Source organism: Strix aluco, chromosome 4, assembly GCF_031877795.1.
Source record: "Strix aluco isolate bStrAlu1 chromosome 4, bStrAlu1.hap1, whole genome shotgun sequence".
NCBI lineage: Eukaryota > Metazoa > Chordata > Aves > Strigiformes > Strigidae > Strix > Strix aluco.
The window spans coordinates 7,972,298-7,995,005 of NC_133934.1; the positions used below are offsets into that span (position 1 = coordinate 7,972,298).

Here is a 22,708-nt window from a genome sequence, read left to right on the forward strand (position 1 = left end):
TTTTTCCCCAGAGAATCTTTGCCAGATACTTTGACCCTAAAAGTAAACATGATCTTTCCTTTAATTTCTGTGCCAGCATTTGGGGAAACACATCAGCCCATGTGCAGCAACCTAAGTGTAACAGACCTCTTCGACTGCGTCTCAGTCTGAACTCCACTGGTCACCTTTTCTCTCAACTCACATTGAAGGATATCATGGACTTTGTTTTTCGTATCTATTTGTACCAGAGTGTCTGAGAAATGATATACTAACTGCATTAGATCAAATTCACATCGCTTACAAGGAATGACTATGACACTGATATCACTCCCTCACTGCAGAAATAGAGGCTAAAAGAAGAGTGAATGCTCCAAAAGATACTATGCTTAAAAGTACTTAGAAAAAAATACTCTTTAAATATCAACTTCTATTTCTACTTGTCTGTAACAGTGCAGCATAAACAAAGTTCCAAAAAAAAGAAGAGAGTGTACACATACATTTTACAATTTAAGAGGATATACAAGAAAATGTCATGCCATGCTCCTTCTGGAGGCGTATCAGGAAGCAAAGCAGGGAAATGATGAAGTATCTACAAAAAAGGCATGCAAAAGCTTTCAAACCGACATTATTTCCTTTCAAAAGGCAGGGAAGATACTCCAATTTGCCTAGGTATTACCAGTTCATGCCATTCTCACAGGTTAACTTTCCTCTACAAAACCCAAGCAGTCATCTGAGAAAGGTAGAGAAATACATCAACAACATAGTTATAGTTATAATGATTTCCAGAGAAACCCCACCTAATCTTTACTCTTCTAAAGAGAAGCTGTCATGTAGTTGATGCTTTAAAATTTACCAAGCTAACAAATTACATAATTTACTAGATAAAGCACGCACTCAGTTTCTCAAATCTAAAAGAATCCTTCTCCACACACACACATACACTTCTTACTGAGAAATATAAACAGAAGCTGTTTGGATACAAAAACTTTCATTTATCCTATTATTTATATGCTAAGACATATTCCAGGCACTGTGTGGACAGAAAATACCATTGTATAAACAAATTTTACAAACTAAGCCATATTGGCTTCTTCTCCAGATGAAGAAAAATATTCCCGTCAAATGGAAAACTGTTGGGAGAAATTTGGTTTTAAGATTATAAAGTTATTTTTAAAATAAAATCTTGTTCGTTGAACAAAATAAGAGTATATTTTTAAAAGTGTTTGGGGTTGTTTCCACTATAGCCAAGAACAGAAAACAGCAAATGACCATTTTCAGTAACAAAATACTGACTCTTCTATCTATATACAAATACAAGTAGATAATTGAAGCAGGGTAACACATGAAGGAAAGTCTGGAAATCTAAGGTGTAATTTGTACTTCAAACTACGATTTCTTAAATTTTACCATCAAATTTAATATTTAACTGCTCCTCTCTGGCAATTGATTAAACTGATCAGTCCTTGGCAAGTCACAAATGATAAGCCTTGTTGTGAACTGTGATGAATAATCTCTACAGGCTGACAGTCCATTCTAATTCTTTCTAAACCTATTTTCACACTTCTTAAGCATTAAGCTATCCCATATACTACACTGCACCTGAAAAGAATTTACATAGCTTCATATGATGTGTAAATTGAGCAAGAATCATCTCTCAAAGATCTTAGAACTCTTCAGACTTCATATTGCATTGGAAAACTTCCATGACCATGCACAAAAAGAACAAGATAAATACTGTAAACTTTAATCCTGAAAACCCTTATTCACTTGAGTAGATCCAGTGATTTAACTGAAACTATTCAGTTATTTGAGATTGAGCACAAATATAGCTGTTTGCACTGGAATTCTCAATCTCACATTTCTTGGTTTTGCAATCTACAAATTTCATCGAGAAGGCCAGAGGTTCTCTGATAGGAATGTAAATAGTCTCAATGGGGAAATGGAGGGCTCTTTTTTTCAACATCCTAAGATGCTCCTAAAACTACACTTCTGCCTGAATCCCAACAGCACACGTGAACAAGTCAAGGAAGGTCCATCTTTTGTTTAAAATTTTAAAACAGAGATTGATAAACTGTCAGTACTCAATATCAAGGTACTAACCAGCCAGCTGATATTCAACCACCTAAAAAACTTCTCAATTAGCAACAACAGTCTAGAAATACCTCATCAGCACTATCCCTGAGCTTTTTTCTGGAAACAATTTATTACCAAATTACTAGTGATTTAGTTTTTATAATGTTGTATGACTTTTGATGCAAATATCATGTGAGTATCCACCATCCATTGGTCATGTGTGCTGCTGTAAGACAAATATTGCTTGCCTTGAAATTTCATCAGTAGATATTGAAATACTTTAAAAAGGAATGACCTTGTTCCCCTACCCATAAATGGAAAATAGAAAAAGAAAGGTGAATTGACTTGCCCTAATCCAATAGCAAAGCAAGGAAAACACTATTTGCTCCAATTCCACTATTCCTATCCATTAGATTGTATCCTGTGCCTGAAATATCAGGTTGATCGCTTTTAAATATAATACATCCTAATAAAGGATGATACAACAATTTCAAAATACATTGAACAATGAAATGAATTGTCACGCATCAATAGCTATATCTGAATTTTGCTCTAGTTTATGGAAGCTTTCTGCTTCAATCTAAAGTAGCAATCTTTATATAAATAAAAATTTACATCTGAAATAATAATCCATTATTAATGCAATAACGATGTACCATTCCATACAAATGTCAACTGCAACAATAGGAAAAAAAGCAAAATATTGTCCACTAACAGCAGCAATGAAATTCCTTTTCCTCCTCTTTCTCTCCATTAGGGCGAAATACAATTAAGTGAGTTTTTAACACTTCTCAAGAAATTACAATTTAAAAACAAAAATCAATAAATTCTGAGTTGATTATTTCTATTGTGGAAACAATTTGTAATGAATTATACTGCTGTTGGGTCTACTACTTATCATTTTGCCTCAAGTCCAAAAGCGTACATTCGACTCACAGGTTTAACCCATGCTGTGGCACCGTAGTAGTGAATGCAGTATCCTGAACAGTTATCTGATAACACACACTTAGAACACTTGAGAAAGGAAAGTGTGGGATCATGATCCACAAAAAGCTAAAAGTGTTTCCTACCAAATCCATAAACACATTAAAACTTTGAACACCAAGTGTCCAAACTATGCTGAACTACTAGTTCCCCTTGCAGACTTCACGTAAGACTCAACTACTATGTTGGGCAGGGTTCAGGGAAGAGGGGAAACTCAAAACTTTTAAATATTTTATTAAAGATATTTGTAATACATCGCCAAAACCCCAGTACATTTTAACCTCTATTACTAGAAAGCAGAACATACCTCATACCCCCAAGATGTCTCTGCACTGTCATAGTGAATGTACTTTTCACTGTTTGGGGGAAATGGTCCCTCTACACTGGAAATTAAACCTGACCTCTCCCCTTTCTGTTTCCTAAGTATTCAAAACAGCTAATCACAAATCAGTATCTCTGGTGGTTCTCTCAGAATACATGATTTATGTGCAAGAATGACAATCCTTCCCATATCCCTCTGAGCTGATCAGCATAATCTGAAGTTGTTCCCTGAAAAGCTCAGGGCAATGCTGAACCCTCTCTCAACTCAAGAAAGATCAGAGACACGGTCAAAGTCTCTCTGGCTGCATTTCAAACTCCCCCAATATTTACCAGCTAGAACACTAAGCTCTGATTTTATTTTCCACTTCACATGACCACCATTTTTGAAGTTTAAAAAAAATTAAGTCCTAAATACACATCATATGCATGCTTAAAAATAGAAATGCTATGCAATCCAAATAAATCAATATTGCTTAATTCTGCAGGAACCTAAAATGAGTTAATTCAGAATATCAGACTTTGCCTGATTTTATGCTGTCACTTGGTAATATAAAAATCTATGCTGGGTTCTGGTGTTGTTTTGTTGGAGTAGGAGGATTATTTTAATATGGAGAGGATTGATTTCATTCCTGTATGCGTGAGCTGCTGTTGATATTCCCAACCAGAAAGATTCCTTTCTAGAATTATCATCAATATATTACAAGAGAATGTTTACTTCCACCCTGCCTCTGCTCTAAAAGCCTCCTCAGTGTTAATTCCCACAGCAAGGCTACAGGTCTCCTGCTCAAAATTTCTCTTTAGATTTTCTAATCCTTTTCTCCTTAATCTCCATTATACAAAAAGAAATCCACATATGCATGGTCTGTGAGGAGCTAAGTAACTTTACCTCTCACCATAGTTACCACATCTGATTTAACCACTGGCTCCGGACATTGAATCATTGTCCTTTAAGATTTCAGATTTTATTTGTGTATGCCTCAACACATTCAACAAGCATAAAATTCTAAAAACAGACTGATTTTAATATCATTAGTAGGCAATTACATTTCAATGTATGCGACTGTAAGATAACATACCATCCACCTCTGCTATTACTGTGCTCTGTGTGTTGTTTTCCAGGATCTCAAAAGCTAAAATGTTTAAATGTGTTACTATGACTGTTACTAAAAAGATTTTCTGTCTAATTCAATTCTTTGAATGATTCTGAAACAATTTTACATTCAGATTTCCATTAGTGTGCTCAACTATTCTATTAGACTTTTTTGTTTCTCATGGTAACCAATTTTATTTGACTTAACAGAAGCTGTTCAAATATTTAAAGGCACTCCGAGATGGCAGGAGTTTATCTTGGAGCATACATGTTGTGTCACAGATATTCCTTTCCTTGCTGTTACTCGCCTTTTTTTTTTTTTTTTTTTTTTCCTTCTTTTCGAAAACAGTAGCAAACAAATGAGATCTCGACTAGCTACATTGTACCGGGAACGTGCTCACTTCATCTGTTTATGTTAATATTCAAGTTACAATGGGCACATTTCGAAATTACAAGCTCGGTAGTTAAAACAGATGCTTCTTACGTTCCTTCATATGCACTGTATCCTTTTGCCAGTATCGTCAGGCGCAACGCAAGAACTAAAGTATAAACATCTGCAACACCTCTCTGTTTTGTTAACATTCTTTCACACATTTTCTTGCTAACTCCAAAAAGGCTCAATGGTGTAAAAAAAAAAAAACCAAAACAAAACAAAACAACAAACAGTGAAATTGGAAACATCTGCGAGATAGCTACGGAAAACGGAATGAAACATGAATAAACAAAAACATGGCGAAAGTGGCCTGGGGTTGTTACACTGTCAGATCATTTTTCCAAGCCCAACATCAAGGCTTTTGTTACAACCAAAGCGGTCATTTGCATGGAGAACCAACAGGGTTTCTTCTTCTTCAGCGTTTCCCCGATCGTAACACACACTCGCTCTCTCCGATACACACAGAGGCAAACCTCCTCCTCTCTTGCAAACAAACAACACGGCTAAACGCACACATATTCGCAACTACGGAATCTACAGATCGCCAGCAACGCTCCGCATACTGAATAGTTTGCTACTAAGACGTAATTTAGGTATAAAAATAACAGACAAACCTTTGGAGCGCTGCCCCAGCCGGAGTTCCTCTCCCTCTGCTCTGCTGTTACTGACAAGATCAGGCTGAGATTAACAAGTCCATGCTACTCTGACAGCCTTACTCCTCTGGCTTTTGCACACACGCCGTGGGCTTTAAATAATATCAAACTTTCAAGAAAGTTAAAAATGGAATGAATTAAAAAAACGTAAAGCACAATGGCAGGAAAGCAGAAAACACTGCCTGGACAATTATTGCAGCAGCACGCAGGGCACTGCTCTGTAGTTAAGGCTGTGTCAGCACTTTCTTTCTAAACCCCCCCATTTTTCAGGGGGCTGTAACTCAGAAAGCAAAAAAATAAAATTGCTTATGGCTAAAAAATGACTCACAGGTAAACCCCGTTCCCTTTGCCTTTTAAAACATCCATTTAGACCATTCAGAAAGTTACAGGAGTCTGTGCACTTTATCAGTAAGTCCCACATGCCATTTTTATGCAAATACAATTCTTTTTGAAATGAGATTTCACAAGAATTTGATCTACATTGTGAATTTTGCCCCCCTCCCTTTTCTTTATAAAGGCAAATTAATAAATACTTTGACACCTGAAAACCGGTTTGTGTAAACATGGGATAATTTCTAAATAACTTCTACAGGCATGCATTGCCTGAAAGGTACCAGATTAGTAACAGAGATATTAAATTGTCTGCTCACACAGCTGATTCAGCACAGACAATGGCCTCTACTGAGGTCTCAACTCTAATCCATTATGGCAACTTTGTAACCTCAATTGCTGAGTGCATCTACATTTTCCCCTGATAAGGAAAGTGTCCTTACAATCATGCTAAAATAAGGAAACAAAGCGTTCGATCTGCAATTCCTACTTTACAATGACGCTCGAAACTGTGGAACATCAGGGCAATCTCTCCTGCTGTTGTTAATCGCTGGGTTTTGCTGGTGGGGGCTTTTTTTCTTTGTTTGCTGAGTTTTAACACTCTTGGGTAATTTCCTCTCAGATACAGAAATAAAGACACCAACTTCTCCAGCTCATTTACATAAACCAGGTACACTAGTACACTTTTCAGTTATACACTTAAAGTTATAATACCAAAGAAAGAGCGATACGGTCATACTATAACTTTCTTTTAAAGTAAAAATATGCATTTAATGTAAAAATTGTGCAACCGGTCTAAGTCTGCTGGGCAAGAAAACCAAAGCTTAAGTTTTGCCCCCTTTGGCTGATACGGAATAGCCAAGACAACAGGCAGCTCATTTGATCCTTACAAAACTCAGTATATCAACACTTGTTCATCAAAAGATGTCCCTCTGCTCTCTAGGAATTTCTGACTCCACAGTACGTATCATATAAAGTCAAGTAGCATCCACTGAAATGGAGCAATCATTCCAAATGTTTGGCTGTTGTGAATAAATCAGTAAAGCAAAAATTTCCCCAGTAGGAACTGTCTCATCCTCATCTTCTAAAAGTCATAACACTTTCATATTATATAGGTCATCTCGCATTTCTGTCTTACAAAGGTAGCTGCCTGGCATATTTTGAAGACAGCTGCTTTGATATTAACACCTATTCTGTTAATGCTGTGCACAGTAATTGTTAATAAATACCAAAATTTCTCTGACTATTCAGAAGAAAAAAATAACAGATTAAAGGTAAAGTCCTAAGCATTTCACAAACATCTTAACTCACCAGAATATGGTGAAGGCCTGTACTTCTCCATTATAAGATGGACAGTACAATCACCAGCCATCTGCTCAGGGGAAGAGTGTTCTTCTGGCCAGTGGTGCAGCCTGTGCTCCTATCTGATCCAACATAGGACTTTATATCACTGTCTTACACCAGTTTCATCTGCAACAACGAGATGATGTGACACACATTCACTTTTGACACCCTGGCACTGAGGTTATAACGTCCGCAAAGAGGAAAGAGAAGCAAACGTAGTAAAATCTCAATGCACAGCAGTAGTCTTCAGCACATGGAAGCAGAACACTAAGGTTTCCGCTTTGCTCCAACAAATAATATACAGAGTATTGTTTTTGAAAGACACACAATTTGCATGCAGTGCTTAACGGTAGACAGATGTTTTCCTCTAATCATTAATCTGGAGCAAAGCGGAAGACTATTGGAAATACTTTTAAGATACAGTCAAATGAGTAAGTCTTGGAGTAAAGGTTTGGAGTATTCTGTACACACTGCTTAATTTTAACTAACTGCTAATTCACATTAATAAGATACTAAATGAGGACAAACATTAATAATGATTCAACTGAACAATGCCAAGAAATACAAAATGGAAGCTGATTTTTATTCTTCCTTTTACACCACTAGGGGACAAGGAAAAATAAACAAGATACAGTACACAAACCTTCTTAGTAGATCCAAATTTGTATCTCCTACTTAAGAATAATGTGATAGGATTTATAAGAACTGTAAAAGCAAGTTGCATCGGTAATTAAACTAAATTTAATTAAATTAAGCCTCAGCTTTATAACTTTGTATGGTAGGTTAAGCAGAAGACATTTATTAACCTAATATTAAAGAACAAAGTTTAACCTCTGTATATGAATAACCATACCCAAGAATAACAATAACCATAAATATTTTGTTAAATTCAGCTGGAAACTACAGATTTTAACAAGTTCAAAAGATCATTAGCTTAGTTCTTATCTCCACATTTATCATGCCAACATTTATATTATAAATCAACAGCTGCAACCTAAAGTTGAAAACATGCCAGAAATATGCATAGGTTGTATCAATATTTGCACATGGAGCCTAGAACATAAATTAGTTGACACTCAACACTTTAAGCTTCCTCTCTGAATTTGCAATATTTAAAGGTTAAAGATTAGACATGCTCCCTCTTGTGTTAAACTAAGAATACACGGAATACATGCTGTTTTCTCTGACATGATGGTTGCTTGGCCATCTGTTCCATTAAGCAAACCCTTTAACTTTGGCTACTAATGTCTGACAAACCTTCACCAGTAATTCTCCAGTTTAAAGACAGACACAGTCTGAGCACACCACTTGTACCCACAGAATATTTGTGTTACATTAAATTAGCTACTGTATTGTCAGAGAGGACCGTTAAGAGATTACATATAAAAAAATCTGTTGCAAATAAGTGTTTCAGACACATGCATATATGACTTGGTAAATAACACTGAAGTCACACTTCTTCAGTCCCTATAAGCATCACAAGCCTGAAGAGTTAAAGTATGCCAAGTTCAAGCTGTTCAGTAACATTAGTGACAGGGAATATTGAACAGCAAATATCCTTCTAAGTATTAGCCTACAGAATATTTAAAACAGACAAGAATGACATGAAGAATTTACAGTGCCACCCAATTATGTTTGTAAATACAGCAACAATTGAGCTAAGTTTTCAGTCCTCACTTGACAAGCTCAAGTGAACCATTCCCTGCACAGAGCCTTAATGGAGTCAAAATCCTCCTTAGACAAATCCTCTTGCAGAATCCGGCCCCAAGATCATGTCTAGACACGAATGTTAATCCCAGGTGTAACTAACACAAATGTTTTTACGAATATACTTTTTAAACAAAGGCTTTGCACCTGGTGTGTACTTGGCAAATTATGTTTAGGCATACATTTGCTGATTATGGTCAGTATCAGACAGAATGCCAGGGAAGCAGTAAACACAAGTTAAATACTTTGCAGTCCAGAGCTGAAGAGGATCTAACACTCAACTACATGACTTCACACGTTTTCTTTTATTTCCACCAGCCCACTGTGGTGGATAGAAGATGCTCTGTCAGTGCAATGGGGCCTACGCATGTTGGAAATAAATAATGTTACCGAATATTTTAAGAAACACACTTGTTAAATATGACTTACTACTTCAAACCATGGAAGTTAAATGTGGTTTATCATCCTGGAAATAGTTGTGTTTGTTTTTCTACAGTCTTCTAAAGACCAGAAGGAATACAACCACAAACTTTAGAAAAGACAGCAAAATCCACCACAATTATCAATGGATACAGGTTTGGGGTCTCTTTAAAGCCTCAAACCACAACTACCTGAAACATATCTGCTGGCAATGGCAAGCACCTGCATCGAGAAACAGAACTTTTGCAACCAACTTCAACAGAAGAACGTTTATATTACTGCATGTACAGCTCCTGATCAGTACGTTTCCACTTTCTTACTGTTATGCTGCAGACCTAATAGCTTCAAGGTCTGACAAAGTGCCTTCTGTCTCACTCACTAAGGTGGTCAAATCACAGCGAGAAGCTTCATGTAGGGTACATGTTACGGTTGAATCTCGAGACACTGCCCTCTACATATTATGAAAAAAGTATCTTTTATGTCAATAGCCAGAGGATTAATACTTGAAGAGTGTTTTTATTCCTTCAGACACACAAATAAAGGCAGTCTGAAGGATCAGGCCCCTTGTTTTATATGGAAACATTCACGTATGCTCAGCAGAGGAATTATTGCTCATTTAAACCAGTGCTTTTCACCTTATGGCCCAGCAACTCCCGGGGACCACTCTCAGGGACTGAAAAGAGGTCAGCAAGACTTTTGAGCCCAGCGTTACACCGGCCAGAGAGATCCACAGCTCCCTCCAGATACAGCTGAGAGCCCGCAAACCCAACCAATATTAAAAAAAAAAAAAAAAAAAAAAAAAGAGGGAAAAAGGAAAACCCCAACAGTTGAAAACCACTGCTCTAAACTTGTAGCGCATGCCGGTACTTCGGGCACCGGGCGGTGAGGTGAGGTGGGGAGGGGGCAGCAGCAGCAGCTCCACTCCCCTCCCCAGCGAGGCTGGGAGGGCAGCGGGGGTTGGCGTCTCCCCCCCGGGAGGGTGCAGCCCGCCCAGGGGAGGAGGGCGAGGGGCCGGCGGGAGAAGCTGCCTGCCGGCCGGGCGCGCTCCTCGACGGCCCAACGGGAGCCAACCCCCCTTCCCCACCCCCCTCCCCCGCGGGGAAGGCGAGACCGGCCCGGCTGCTGAGGGAGCTGCTCCCGCCCCACGCCTCGTCTCGCCGCGGAAATTTAGCGCCGGCCCGCCCGGGAGCGGGGCCCCACCGCGGCCTCCCCTCCGCGGCGAGAGAGCGGCTCGGGGCCGCCCCCCCCCCCCCTCCCCTCAGCGCTGAGGGCAGGCAGCTCCCTGGCGGGCTGGGGAAGGCAAACCGCGCCGGGCAGCTCCGCCTGCCCCGGCTAAGGGAGTGGGGTGGCGAGTACGGGAGGGCGGCCCGGTGCCGGAGAGAGGGACCTGAGGGGAAGGGAACTCACGCTGTCTCCGCTATTTAAACCTCTTCCCGCCGCCTCCGCCTCACTGACTCTCACTCACTCTCTCCTCCCCACGGAACTTACTAGGGGCGGCCCCCTCCCCTCCCCGGCCAATATACACACAGCCACACGCCGGGCCGCCACCGCCGCTGCCCCGCCCGCCTTCCCCAGACGCGTCAGCCATTCGCTCAGTTCTCTGCCCGTCAGCACGGCGGCGCAACAGCGTTGGCTGGTGACCCTGCCCATCAAAGCGCGCTCCTCAGCACCGCCTCCGGGCTCCGCCCCCCGTCCCGCCCCCCCTTCCCGGACACCTCAGGGGGGTGTTAAAACGGCCGTTTTAAGTCACCATCAAAATTTACTTTTAGGTCCCGCCTACTGAGCTCTAGCGGAGATTCTGATTGGGCGATAGGAAAGCCTTCTCTATCGCGGCTGGCTGGGTGTATGTCCATAAACCCACAAAATCCCGCCTATCTCAATGCCGTAATTCCGTTTGATTTGTCCGCGCATCGGGAGGCCCCGCCCATTTCCACACCGCCGCCCAATCATGCGCCGCTTCTCAAGCTCTAAGGCGGTGTCAGCGCACACAAACGGGACGTGCGAAAGGGCGGCTTTCATTGGTTGGCGGCTCTCGCCCCGCTGTTGCTCTTCCGCCACAACCGTCCCGCGGAGCGTACCACGCCGCCGCGGCGGCAGGGGGCGGGGAGGCGGGCCGCGCTCAGGAGCCGGCGCCGTTGGTTCGTCCCGTCTCCATTAGGGATGGGGCGGAGGAAGGCCTTTATTGCCCGTCATGCCGCGCGCGCTGTAGGTAGCTCCCTCCGGTCGGGGCTGGGGGAGGGCGGGGGAGGCGGAGGGAGGAGGTTGGTGCCCAATCCAAGATGGCGGTGCAGGAATCAGCTGCTCAGCTCTCAATGACTTTGAAGGTGCAGGAGTATCCCACTCTCAAGGTGGGTTCCGAGCCTCCCCCTTCTCCCCCCGGCACGGAGAAGCGGGGTAAAGCCGCTCGCGTCCCGCCGGAGCAGCGCTGAGGGGGGAGATGAGGGCTTGGCGAGCCGGGCGCTCCGGCCCCCCTTCCTTCCTGCTCCTCGCCTCAGGAGCCCCTCAGGCCCCCGGGGCTGCGGGCTGGGGCTGGGGTGGGGAGGGGTTCCCCTCACGCAACTGCCCGCCCGTCCCCGTTTTCCTCCGCTTGACGTCTCGGCTTATGCTGCTACGGCTTCTCCTCTTCCCCTCCCCCTCCGCTGAGGGTGAGGGACGTGCCTGGAATATGCTGCTTTCCCCGGGTGTCTCCGTGCCCTGAGGTGAAGGGGGAGGCCCCCGGGCCACGCTGGGGACACAAAAAGGGTCGTTAAGAGCTGGAGGAGCTGGCCGAGGAGGGAGGGAAGTCAGGTCCTTGTGGCAAGGCGAAACTGTGGTCGTAGGGTGATGGGGAGGGGGGGTCGAGGGCTGGGACGGAGTCGGGCTGGGGGAGAGGGTTTAGGGGCGTATGAGTGATGGCTCAGGAAAACCGAGGGTTGCTTTGAACGCTCATCCCGGATGATTAGCTGGATCTACGTGGCGTTGTTAGGAGACGTGTTAAAGGGGAGGGAGTGGAGGTGGTAGTAGAATATGGTTCCCTGGCTTCTTGGTCCCCCGAAGATGGAGATGAGCTTAAAATATAAAAAGGGACAAACGTACTGGAAAAGGCTGGAGGCCTGTAGAGACGAATAAGCGAAATACTTACGGTTTGGTGAAAGCATGGAGTGTTCGTTAAGGTGCTGGGTCTGTCTGAAGGATGGTAGTTTCCCAAGACTGCATAGCTGGTCTTTGGCTTTAACTAGGTATTGTAAAGCAAATGAAGGACTCGGTACGGAGCGTTAAGGTCATCGCCTCTAAGAACTGTTGAACTGGAAGGATGATGCTCTTAGGAATCAATGGAAACCTTTGTTTGAAGTCTTGTGTTGTACATACAGTAGGTCTACCACATTGATAGCAATAAAGGGAAAGGAGCTAGGAGAAGGATCTCTATTGCAAAATGCTTATTTAAACACCTCTTATGTCAATGTATCAACATTTTTTCATCTAAAGAAGATGTTTATGCAAAGTGAACTTTCTTGTGCTAAGATCATGCTGCACTTTCACACACTGAGAACACTGTGTGTTCTTGGCAGTGTTTCTTTTGCAGGTTTTCTAGCCATGTTCTTCTTGTGCATGTCCTCCACTGTCCTAGCTTCTACTTAGATCCAACAAACAGAAGGACAAAGCGTTGGTTCCCATTTTACATATGAAGGCTTCTTTCTATCATCGTGAAGTACTTTAAAGCTGACAGCATCAGGCTTAAATTTTAAAATAGCTGTAAAGAATGCTCTAGCACTTTCCACAGCCAGACATTGTGAAGGCATTTAAAGTTAAGATCATTTTAAGACTGCATTTTCGATGTATTCCAGTTGTTATCACAGCTTTGCTTTTATGTTCCTGAAAAATTACTGGCAGTGAGGATCAGTGAGTGTTTTGCTACTAATGACTTAAGATGAATTGTCAAGGTGCCAGCCATTTAAAAGGTAGAGAATATTTTGGATTAATTCTTTTATTTCTGCAAGCATTCTTTCTCCCTGAAGAATCTTAACAAAAATATACATAAGAGAATGGAATGTTGTTTGTAAAGTTGGGAAACTAAATAGTAAGAGGGTGAGACACCCTTACACTGAAACTTAATTTCCTAGCAAAGGTGATGTTTATTGATTCTTCCCAGCACCCATTCAACTTCTGGGTTGTTCCTGTAATCTTTAATAGCATTTTTCATTGTTTAAAAAACCTGCCAGAATAGTGTCTGCTCAAATCTTTTGAACGTATCCTCTTAAATGTTCTTAGCTGTGAGTCATATATCAAAACATTTAGTGGTGGAGGTGAAAAAGCAGCAGGGAGAAATAACACTAAGGCTAAAGTCTACTGAAGTAAGTTGATACAAAATCTTACTCTGTTCATTAGGAGACAGGTGCCTACAAGCTTCTGTGGGACTGAGACTCTGTGAATTTTTATTTCCAGATTATTCAAACACTGTGTGAAATATATGAGTATAACTTTTATTTTCTTAATTTTGTCCACCAGTGCAGTAGCTCAGATATTTCCCTTGGAGCTCTGGACACTGGTGATTTTTCCCTGATGTGAGTAAAGTATAAAAGACTGTAGACTTGTATTTATATCCTTCCTGTTTCCTCGCTCTAGCTTCCTCATGCCAACATCACCAGATAATAGTTGTGTAATAGCTCTACAGTTACAGTATGTTCCACAGAGTGCCTTTCATGTGAAAGAGTGCTTAAAAGTGCAAAGGGAAATCCCTTTTCCATAGCTAAATTGTGGTTACTGCAGGAGAGAAAATGCTTCAGCCATTCTTCCAACAGTTTAGCTGAATCTAGGGAAGCTATTTCAGTGTACAAAATAATACTTGAATATCCCCCCACACACTCCAATCCCTTCTCCCTTCTCAAGGACAAGAAGGTTGCCAGCTATTCTTCCTCCAAAGTGCTGTGGAATCTTTTTTTTTTTTTTAAAAAAAAGCCTACTGATAGAGAATTATGCTAGTCTCATCTGAGAGCATGTAACATGAAAGCTGGCAATTTAAAAACGAATGAATGTGAACATTGTTATCATAGTTCTCTGCTGAAACACTAATAAACAAGTGATGACAGGAAGCTAGATAATTCATCCATATCTTTGGAAGTGTGAATAATTATTAAACTGAACTAACAAACTATATGGAGTAAGACCCTAAAACTGGAAGATGGAAGACCTGAAAGCAGAGATAATCACTTGTGAAAATATTCTTATTTGGGCTGTTTTTTGGCAACAGTTTAGGGTTATCTGGGCTGCTTTAAAAAACAGCTGGTCAAAAGGAGAGCTTTAGAAGCACAGAATACTTGAGCACCTTCTCAGAGCTGCTGTTTGGCTTCTTTTGTTGACAGCTGTGGCAGGGGAAATACTGGCAGCAGAGTTAATAAGGTATTAATTTCTCATGGAAATACCATGTTTACCTGATTGCTAAAGAGGGGAACAGATAGGAGGATAGGATTGTATGAAGCATATGTTGCTTCTATCCCGAGTCCACGGAATCACAGAATAGCTAAGGTTAGAAAGGACCTCTGTAGACAGTTGAGTCCAATGCCTCCTCAAAGCAGGGTCAGCTAGAGCAGGTTGCTCAGGGCCGTGTCCAGACTGTTCTTGATTATCTCCAAGATGGAGACCAGCCCCTCTAGGCAAACCTGTTTCAGTGTTTGACTGTTGTTATGGACTTAAAAAAAAGAAATCTTTTGTTTACATAGAATTTTCTGTATTTCAGTTTGTGCCCATGGCCTATTGTCCTTCTGGCTGGACACTGCGGAGAGTAGTCTGGCTCCATCTTATTTACTTCCCCCCCCATCAGGCATTTATACACATGGATAAGACTTCCCCCAAGCCTTTTCTTCTCAAGTTAAACAATCCCAGTGCTTTCAACCTCTCTTCATATGTCAGATGTTCTGATCTCTTAACCATCTCTGTGTCCTTCTGCTGTGCTCCGGTATGTCCATGTCTCTTGTATTGGAGGCCCAGAACTGGACACAGCACTTTGGATGGGTCTAACTCATGCTGAGTAGAGGGGAGGGATCACCTTCCTTGACCCGCTGGCAATGTTCTTCCTAACACAACCCAGGGTGCTGTTGGCCACCTTTGCTGCAAGGGTTCATTGCTGTCTCATGGGCAGTTTGTCCACCAGAGCTCCCAGGTTCTATTCTGTAAAGCTGCTTTCCAAGCTGTTGGTCTCCAGCATGTACTGGTGCATGTGGTTGTTTCTTCCCAAGTGTAGGACTTGGCATTGCTCTTTGTATTTCACGAGGTTCTTGTTTGCCCATTGCTCCAGCCTGTTGAGGTTCCTTTGAATGGCAACACAACCATCTGGCATATTAACAACTCCTCCCAGTTTTGTATCATTTGCAAACTTCGGAGGTGCACTCTGACCCATTATCTAGGTCATTAATGAAGATGTCAAACAGTTCAGGTCAACTTTGTTTGCCACTGAAGCAGAAAAGATGCGAGATTAATTTTTTGCATGATTGCTTTGCACTGCTTTATTTTTACCCTGTTCATAAGCTTCACTAAATTGTTCTTTTTGAACATAGCTTTGTACTTGGTATTATGAGCTGCAGAGTACTTTTGACAAAACTTTGAACATATAGCAGCAAAAGTTGTTCAGTGAAAGTGGTTCAGGGAGAACTTGAGGATGGAAGTAACAGAACTTGTAACATCTAATGCACTGTCAGTACATCAGTGTACAAAAAAAATATATATATATGGCACTTCTAGCTCGTTACCTGATTTGTAAAGTGCTTTACAAGTAGAAGGTTGACACAACAAGCTGAACATGGGTATTAGTAAGTCAGCTCTGTACTAACTCGGTGTGAACGCTCGTATCTCACACTAAATCAATCTTCAGACTGGATGCTCTGACTCATGGAGTGAGCGTGCATTGGAGGTCCATACCGAGCATTCGGGTGTCGCTGAATAATGCACTTCCTGTTTTGACACATTGTGTCAGCAAACAAGCATGACATCTTTTGTACTGCTGCTGTTCTTCTGTGCTGGGCTCTGTGTGCTGCTGTGTTTTAAGAAAAATCTGATACTGGGGGACTTTAGAAGAAGTTTGACATTGGGAAGCAGCTAAAGTAGGAGTTGGCTCCTGGGGGAATTGGTCTCTTCCACCCCTGCCCACTCCCTATAAAACTCATTTAAAAGTGATTAATGAAGGAAGAAAACACAGTAAAAGGCAATAAGTAACAGTGTGGCCATGAGCTAGAGATGTTGCTTATCAGTACTCCATTGTGCCTGTAGGAAAATACTTCGAAGAAAAATACTCTCAAACATTTTACAGAAGACCTCTTGTTAGTATCTTCAAAGTGAATACTTATCTGATGTTGCAATTCACAGTTGCAGTGTACTTGTTTTGTAGTGTTTTCACAGGACAGTGCCCTGTGATCTTGTGAGTTTGGTTTGTGTATGTTTTCTGGTATAGAAATAATATGTTTGTATGGTATCTAACATGTTGAGGTCTTTAAATGTTGACATAAAGCAAGAATATCTGTGGAATCTTTGATTCTTTGCATAGTGAATGCTTTTCAAGAGCTGAGGAACAGGAGTAAAAATTAGCTTCAAACATTTGCTGGATATTGTAATAGAAAGAAAATGCTTCCCAACTGACTGTGATAGGAGTGGAGCTCTTACTGGATGTTATGGACCACACACTGTCAATTTTTCTTACCTCTCTAAACTTCTTCCCATGGTCTTTCAGTTCAATAGTTCCTATATTAATCAGCATAATCATGTACCTTTTGGGCCCACAGATTTAGGAGAATACTGTTTTGGCAGATGGATATTTACTCTAAGAGCATGCTGGCAAAATCCATCAGTCCTTGTAAACTTAAACTGCCTTCATTGTTCACTTGGCCTCCCATAGCTTACAGTCTGAAGATACACTATATAGGAAGTATTTGCTAACCCAGAATGTGAAATACGCTATATTACATAACTACTTACAATACATTATTGCTTATTTAAGTAAAGCCAGTTCTTTTTATCTTTATTTTGATAGCCAGTAATTTAACTACTTCACAACCTACTTTTGAGTCACCTCAGCTTTTTTTGAGTGCTCTGTGGATTACCTTGAGTTGTAAACTAGTGAGAACTAAAATAAAATATATTGAGTACAACTTTGGTCATTCATATATTCTGATACAGGTCTGCTGAATCAGTAATCCTTAATTATTTGTCTTAGGAGAAATGCTGCCACTTCAGCTGGAATAGGTTATTTTCAGAACAATCTGATTGGAAATGGGATCTCTAGCCTAAAGGCTCCAGCCAGTATCATGGTGTCTGGACTGTGCAAACACACAGGAGGGCGATGACCTCTTTCATTTAAAGAGGTGATACTGTGATTAAAATGAGCAAATATTTGGAGAAGAAAGAAGGATCAAAATAAATGAAAGGACTTGCTCAGGACACAAACCTGCTGTATGACCTTGGCTTAGCAACTCAACCACTGTGTTGGACAGGGAGGAATGCTTAGGTTTTTGTTAGTACTCAAATATTTCTACTAGAAGGAGAAAAATGAAGAAATTTATTCTGAAGCATGAGTCCAAGATGGCAGCTATAAACATGTGTGTTTAAAATGACTGGTAGGTGATGTCCCTGGTGTGGCTCTAGACAGGACTCTAAAATGGCTGTCAACTTGCTTATGTAAGGATGCAAGACAGTTTTATAAAACAAAGACAGTCTTTGTAAAACACTTAATTTTGTTGTTAAAAACCTTGTTCAAAAGTTCATAATGTATTCAGTTATAAGTTACTAGCAGTTTGTGTAAAAGGATAATATTTTGTAGGATTATAATTTCTTCTATTGAGTAAGTATGTGTGTAGCAGATGGATAGTCCAAGAATTTTTGCTTCTAATTCTCTCTTGTATTGAAGTAGCATCTTTGAATATTATAATCATATTTTCTTTCTAGACACAGCTGCTCTAGAATGTGAAGTACTGCATTCCTGAGTTGTAAAACTGACATGTTTTTAACTAAGGGAAACTACTAGGCTTTACACTTGAAAAACATTGAAATGGTTTTTTAAAAGATTTATTTTTGAAAAATCCAAACAGTCTGCAACTGCATTTAGACTTATGAAATTATTTTGTCTGTTTTGATCTGTATCTCTTCAAGAATTTATATTAATGCTTATACCTAATTAAACCTAAATCTAGCCATTATTCTAAGCCTCTCGTTCCTGAAATATACTACTAGTCCTTTATTTTAACTTTTTCCTTCTCTGATTTTGCCTAGAACAAGGAAAAAATAATACTATTTCAAGGGATTGATAAGAGCTACACATCAGAAGAATTCATTCTGTGAATAAGTGGTAATATAATTTACATTTTGGATGAGTTCAGTGACAAATAATGGTGCTGACTCAGTTCTGAAATAATCCAAGAGTTCTGGAGGAAGAAATGCAGTGTATAAAAATACAGAATTTCAGTAATTCTATATGAAAATGCTTAATTGTTATTGGTTTGAGGGGAAATTTGCAATAGTTTATTGTACCCTGCCTCATATGTCAAATGGCATCATATATAATAGATGTCCTGTACTTTTCTGTTTTGTTGAAGGTGAGTATAGTGATGTAATTTAGTCTCAAGGAAATGGCTTAATGCTCAAAGGTGTTTCTTGCAGGGTTTACCTTTTCTCTTGACACTGTGTATTAAAACTATTTAGAAGATGCTTAATTTTTCTTCCATATTCCCATATTTCCTCTTTCCTTTTGCTTACTAGAACTAAGTTGTCTTTGCTTTTATTTTTTTGAAAGGCAGTTTCATCACTGCACTTCTTACTTTCTTTTCCCTACCTATCTGTCACTAGGCTTAATTTCATTTAAGAGCACAATATAAGGCATTTGAAAAAGCCTCAAAGTCTTCAAATGGAGACTTCATCTTGGAGACCTGTAAATTCATATGAATGTCTGGTACTTTTCAGGTGTTATAAGCTAACACAATTGAGGAGAGGAAGCACATCCTTTTTCTGACCCTTGAAAGGAGAGCATAGTTCTGTAATGGTTCCCCCCACCTAATCTGGTAGGACACTTTTATTTTTCTTGAAACTTTTTTTTTCTCACTGGTTAGCTGACTTCATGCACCTGAAAATATTTTTTTTAATCCATTTCAAATCCCTCCTGCCCATGATCCAGTTAATTTGAAAAGATACACAGTGTAGGTATTTCTGTTTAAAAAAATTTGCACTTTATATGGCAGGGAGTGGCTAGGAGACTGTAACATTAAAGAAGAATGATTCACAGTGACATCAGTAAAGTCAGGATATATAGTTAAAAGTTCCCTGTATATGAGTTGGTACTGATGTCAAGCTAGACCTGATTAACTTCTTTCTCCCAAATACAGGAGGAAATTGGATGTTCTTTTACAGAATTGCAAACCTATGTAAAAGATGTTTGTTTCTGTTGTCTATGCTGTTTTCTGTGAAAATCAATTTTTAGAAAATAAACCTTTGAAAATTACTGATAACAGGAGGCTGGAAAATGATTAATGGTCTTACTTTCATCACCAAATAATTCTTCCTTCAACTGTGATGACTTTGTTGAAGTATTGCTCTTACTCTATAATTTTCAACAACCAAATGATAGCTATACAAACTTTCTGTTTCTTTCTGTACATCTGAACTAGTTTCCTACATGCAGTCACTGTGGGATAGAAACTCTTTTTGACTGATGTGATGTGAAAGAGATTGGGTTTTAGTTTCCATTTTTATTTGAAATTCTTTAGGCTTGAATTTGCGTGAGTGAAGAAGAAATCTAGCCTATGTTGTAGGATGTGACCAGGTCAGTTTGAGAAAGGGTGTGCTAAAAGTCTAGTGTAAGGCTAAAGACTTGTGGGAGGATAAAGGCTTTAATTTTTCACTTTCAAGTATGAAAGAAACATGTGCAATTCAGTCTTTCAGTATTACTGTGTACCAGTTAAGAAAACTTGTGGGCAGCATCTGGTATTTGAATTTTCACGCAGTAACCATTACACTTTGGCCTAACATCCTACACCTCTAAAAGAGTAGAAATGCACTATGTAACACTTCTTATAAATAAGCTTATTTGTCTTAGGGGGAAATCCCCTTTCTTCGGTGTCCAGTCCTCCCCTTAATTCTCTGGAAATTCTCTGATAAATGCAGAAGTAGTCTGAGGATTTTTCTGGATAGCTGATGAAGAAAGACAAAGTGGTTTCTGTATTTAAAAAAAAAAAAAGTGGTGGAGTGGTGTTGGATTTGGTTGATAGTTTATTCATGTTACTGAATGCTTTTTTGAAGATATCCCTTACCAGGAACTCTTGAAAGAAAGAAGACAAAAGTCCTTATGTGGATAGGTAACTGGGCGAGATAAGGAAGGAAAAAAAAAAAATCAAGATTTTAGTAATCAACCTCTGTAATGGAAGAAGTTAGTGTTAGGGTTCTGCTGGCATCTCTGCCAGTACTGCTGGTACTTAGCTGTTTGAACAGCTGGGAAGAGAGAGTGAGTGCTGAGATGACTTCAGTTTCCTTGATGATACTAAGATAATCAAGGTATTACAGGTTCAACCCAAGTATGAAGCATTAGAGAAGAATGAGAGACTGAATGGGTATTAAAATAGATGAAATTCAATACAGATAAGTGTAGTGTGATACAACTTTTAGGTATGGTGGAAAGAAAAGCAATCCTAGTCTTACATACATGATAACCAAGTCAGAAATTATCATCATTACTCAGTGGGATCTTGGGGTTATAGTGAATGTTTTCTGGGAATGATTGGGTTAATGTTGACAAACTTAGGACAAAAGTGTTGAAAAAGGAAGAATAAAGAACCTCATTATGTAGCAATGAAAATTCATAGTTTCTTCTCAAGTAGTATGAGTTACTCTTACTTTCTCCCTTCCATCATCCTGATAAAGGATGTAGAACTGTAAAATGTCTACAGAAGGACAAGAAGGATTAGAGATATGTAATGGCTGTCTTCAAAGAATGGTTTAGAAAGAGCCTCTTCAATCTCAAGAGACATGAGAGGCATAGGAGAGTGTGAATGTTCCCTTTTTTTCTTCCAAAACAAGAACAAAAGGGTTTCGAATTAGGCTAGAGGTTGACAAGTCAAAACCAAGGAGTGTTTATTCACAGTGCATGAGGCTGTGAAATGTCTCACCACAGGATGTTGCAGTGCTAAAACTCTACAGGTCAACAGCAACCAGCAGAGTTCATGGATGAGAAACACCCTGTGGCGTTTCTACTATAAAACTCCCACCTGTGGCTCAGGAAGCCCAGAGAGACTATTTGGGATTAGTAACTTTATGTTCTTGCTTTTTTTCAAGTGCCATCCACTTTCTGGATGTTGTCAGAGAAAGGATAGTGACAGAGGGGGGACTTCTGGTCTTACCTGATATGGCCGTTCATATCTTCATATGGAGATGAATTTGGTGTCTAAATCAGCAATGGGGATCTATGATCCAGTCTTTCTAGATGAAATCATAAAATTAAGATAGGAAAGGACCTCTGCAGACAGTGTAGTTCAGGCTTGTGCTTGAATTCAGGCTAACGTCAAAGCTAACTTGAGTAACTCAGGGTCCTGCCTACTTCTAAAGGTTTCCAAGGGTGGAGATTCCACCACCTTTCTGGGCTGCTGTTCCAATGCTTACCAACTTTCCTGGTTAAAATACATTTTTCCTTGTGTCCAGCTGCAGTTTTCTTTGCTGCCAGTTGTTAACTCTGCCTCCTTCCTTTTTGCTCTGTTACTCTGAGAAATGTCTAGCTAGCTCTTATCTATGACCTTCACCTTTAGGTAGTGGAAGACTTCTATCAGATTGTGCCACTCCCAACTCCCTGTAGCCTTCTCTTCTGCAAGTGCAATGAGCCTGCCCCTCTCAGCCTCTCTTTGGATTTTGGATCTTCCAACCAACCAACCATTGTTGTGGCAGCCTTCTGGACTCTTTCCAGTCTGTCAATGTCTCTTCATTGGCAGCAGGGGGAAGTGATCTGAAAACCGGTCTTGGTATTCCAGATGAGTCTGCATGACTGCTGAGCATAAAGAACAATCATTCCTTTCAACCCACTGCCTTTAATCTTGCTAATGCAGCCTGGTATGTGGTTAACTTTCATTGCCACAAGAGTTTGTTGCTGATTCATGTCCACCCTGCTGTCCATCAGAACTTCTATGTCTTTTTCTGCGCAAGTGGTCCTAGCCAGTTATTCCACGGCCTGTGCTAATGGATGGAGTGGTTTTGTGCCAGGTGTAGGGCTCTGGTTTCTGCCTTGATTGCATTTGTCAAATTTCTTCATGTATTTCTCCAGCTTGTCATTTCTTCTGAATAGCAGCTCTGCCCCCAGCATTATCAAGGACAATTTGTTGTCCCCTGTGGGCTTTCTTACTGCTGTATATACTGTTCCATGGTGCAGACGGTTGAAGACAA

General features: G+C 40.4%; 2 protein-coding genes across 8 annotated transcripts in view; one reads left to right on the forward strand and one right to left on the reverse strand.

The window, feature by feature from the left end:
• The window catches only part of CTBP1 (C-terminal binding protein 1), a 248,007-nt gene extending 237,207 nt beyond the window's left edge, over nt 1-10,800 (reverse strand). For 2 of the 3 annotated variants that reach the window (XM_074821893.1, XM_074821891.1), the window contains exon 1: nt 5,495-5,592. The gene's annotated coding sequence lies outside the window, so the exon portion shown is untranslated. Of the gene's footprint in view, nt 1-5,494; nt 5,593-10,741 lie in introns of those variants that run through there. The other variant, XM_074821892.1, reaches the window with a different exon arrangement.
• Nucleotides 10,801-11,366: 566 nt separating this feature from the next.
• The window catches only part of MAEA (macrophage erythroblast attacher, E3 ubiquitin ligase), a 55,086-nt gene continuing 43,744 nt past the window's right edge, over nt 11,367-22,708 (forward strand). For 2 of the 5 annotated variants that reach the window (XM_074821901.1, XM_074821903.1), the window contains exon 1: nt 11,580-11,682. In XM_074821901.1, coding sequence (XP_074678002.1) covers nt 11,614-11,682 — 69 coding nt within the window. In that variant the 5' untranslated portion in view covers nt 11,580-11,613. Of the gene's footprint in view, nt 11,540-11,579; nt 11,683-13,857; nt 13,876-19,252; nt 19,351-22,708 lie in introns of those variants that run through there. The other 3 variants (XM_074821904.1, XM_074821902.1, XM_074821906.1) reach the window with 3 other exon arrangements.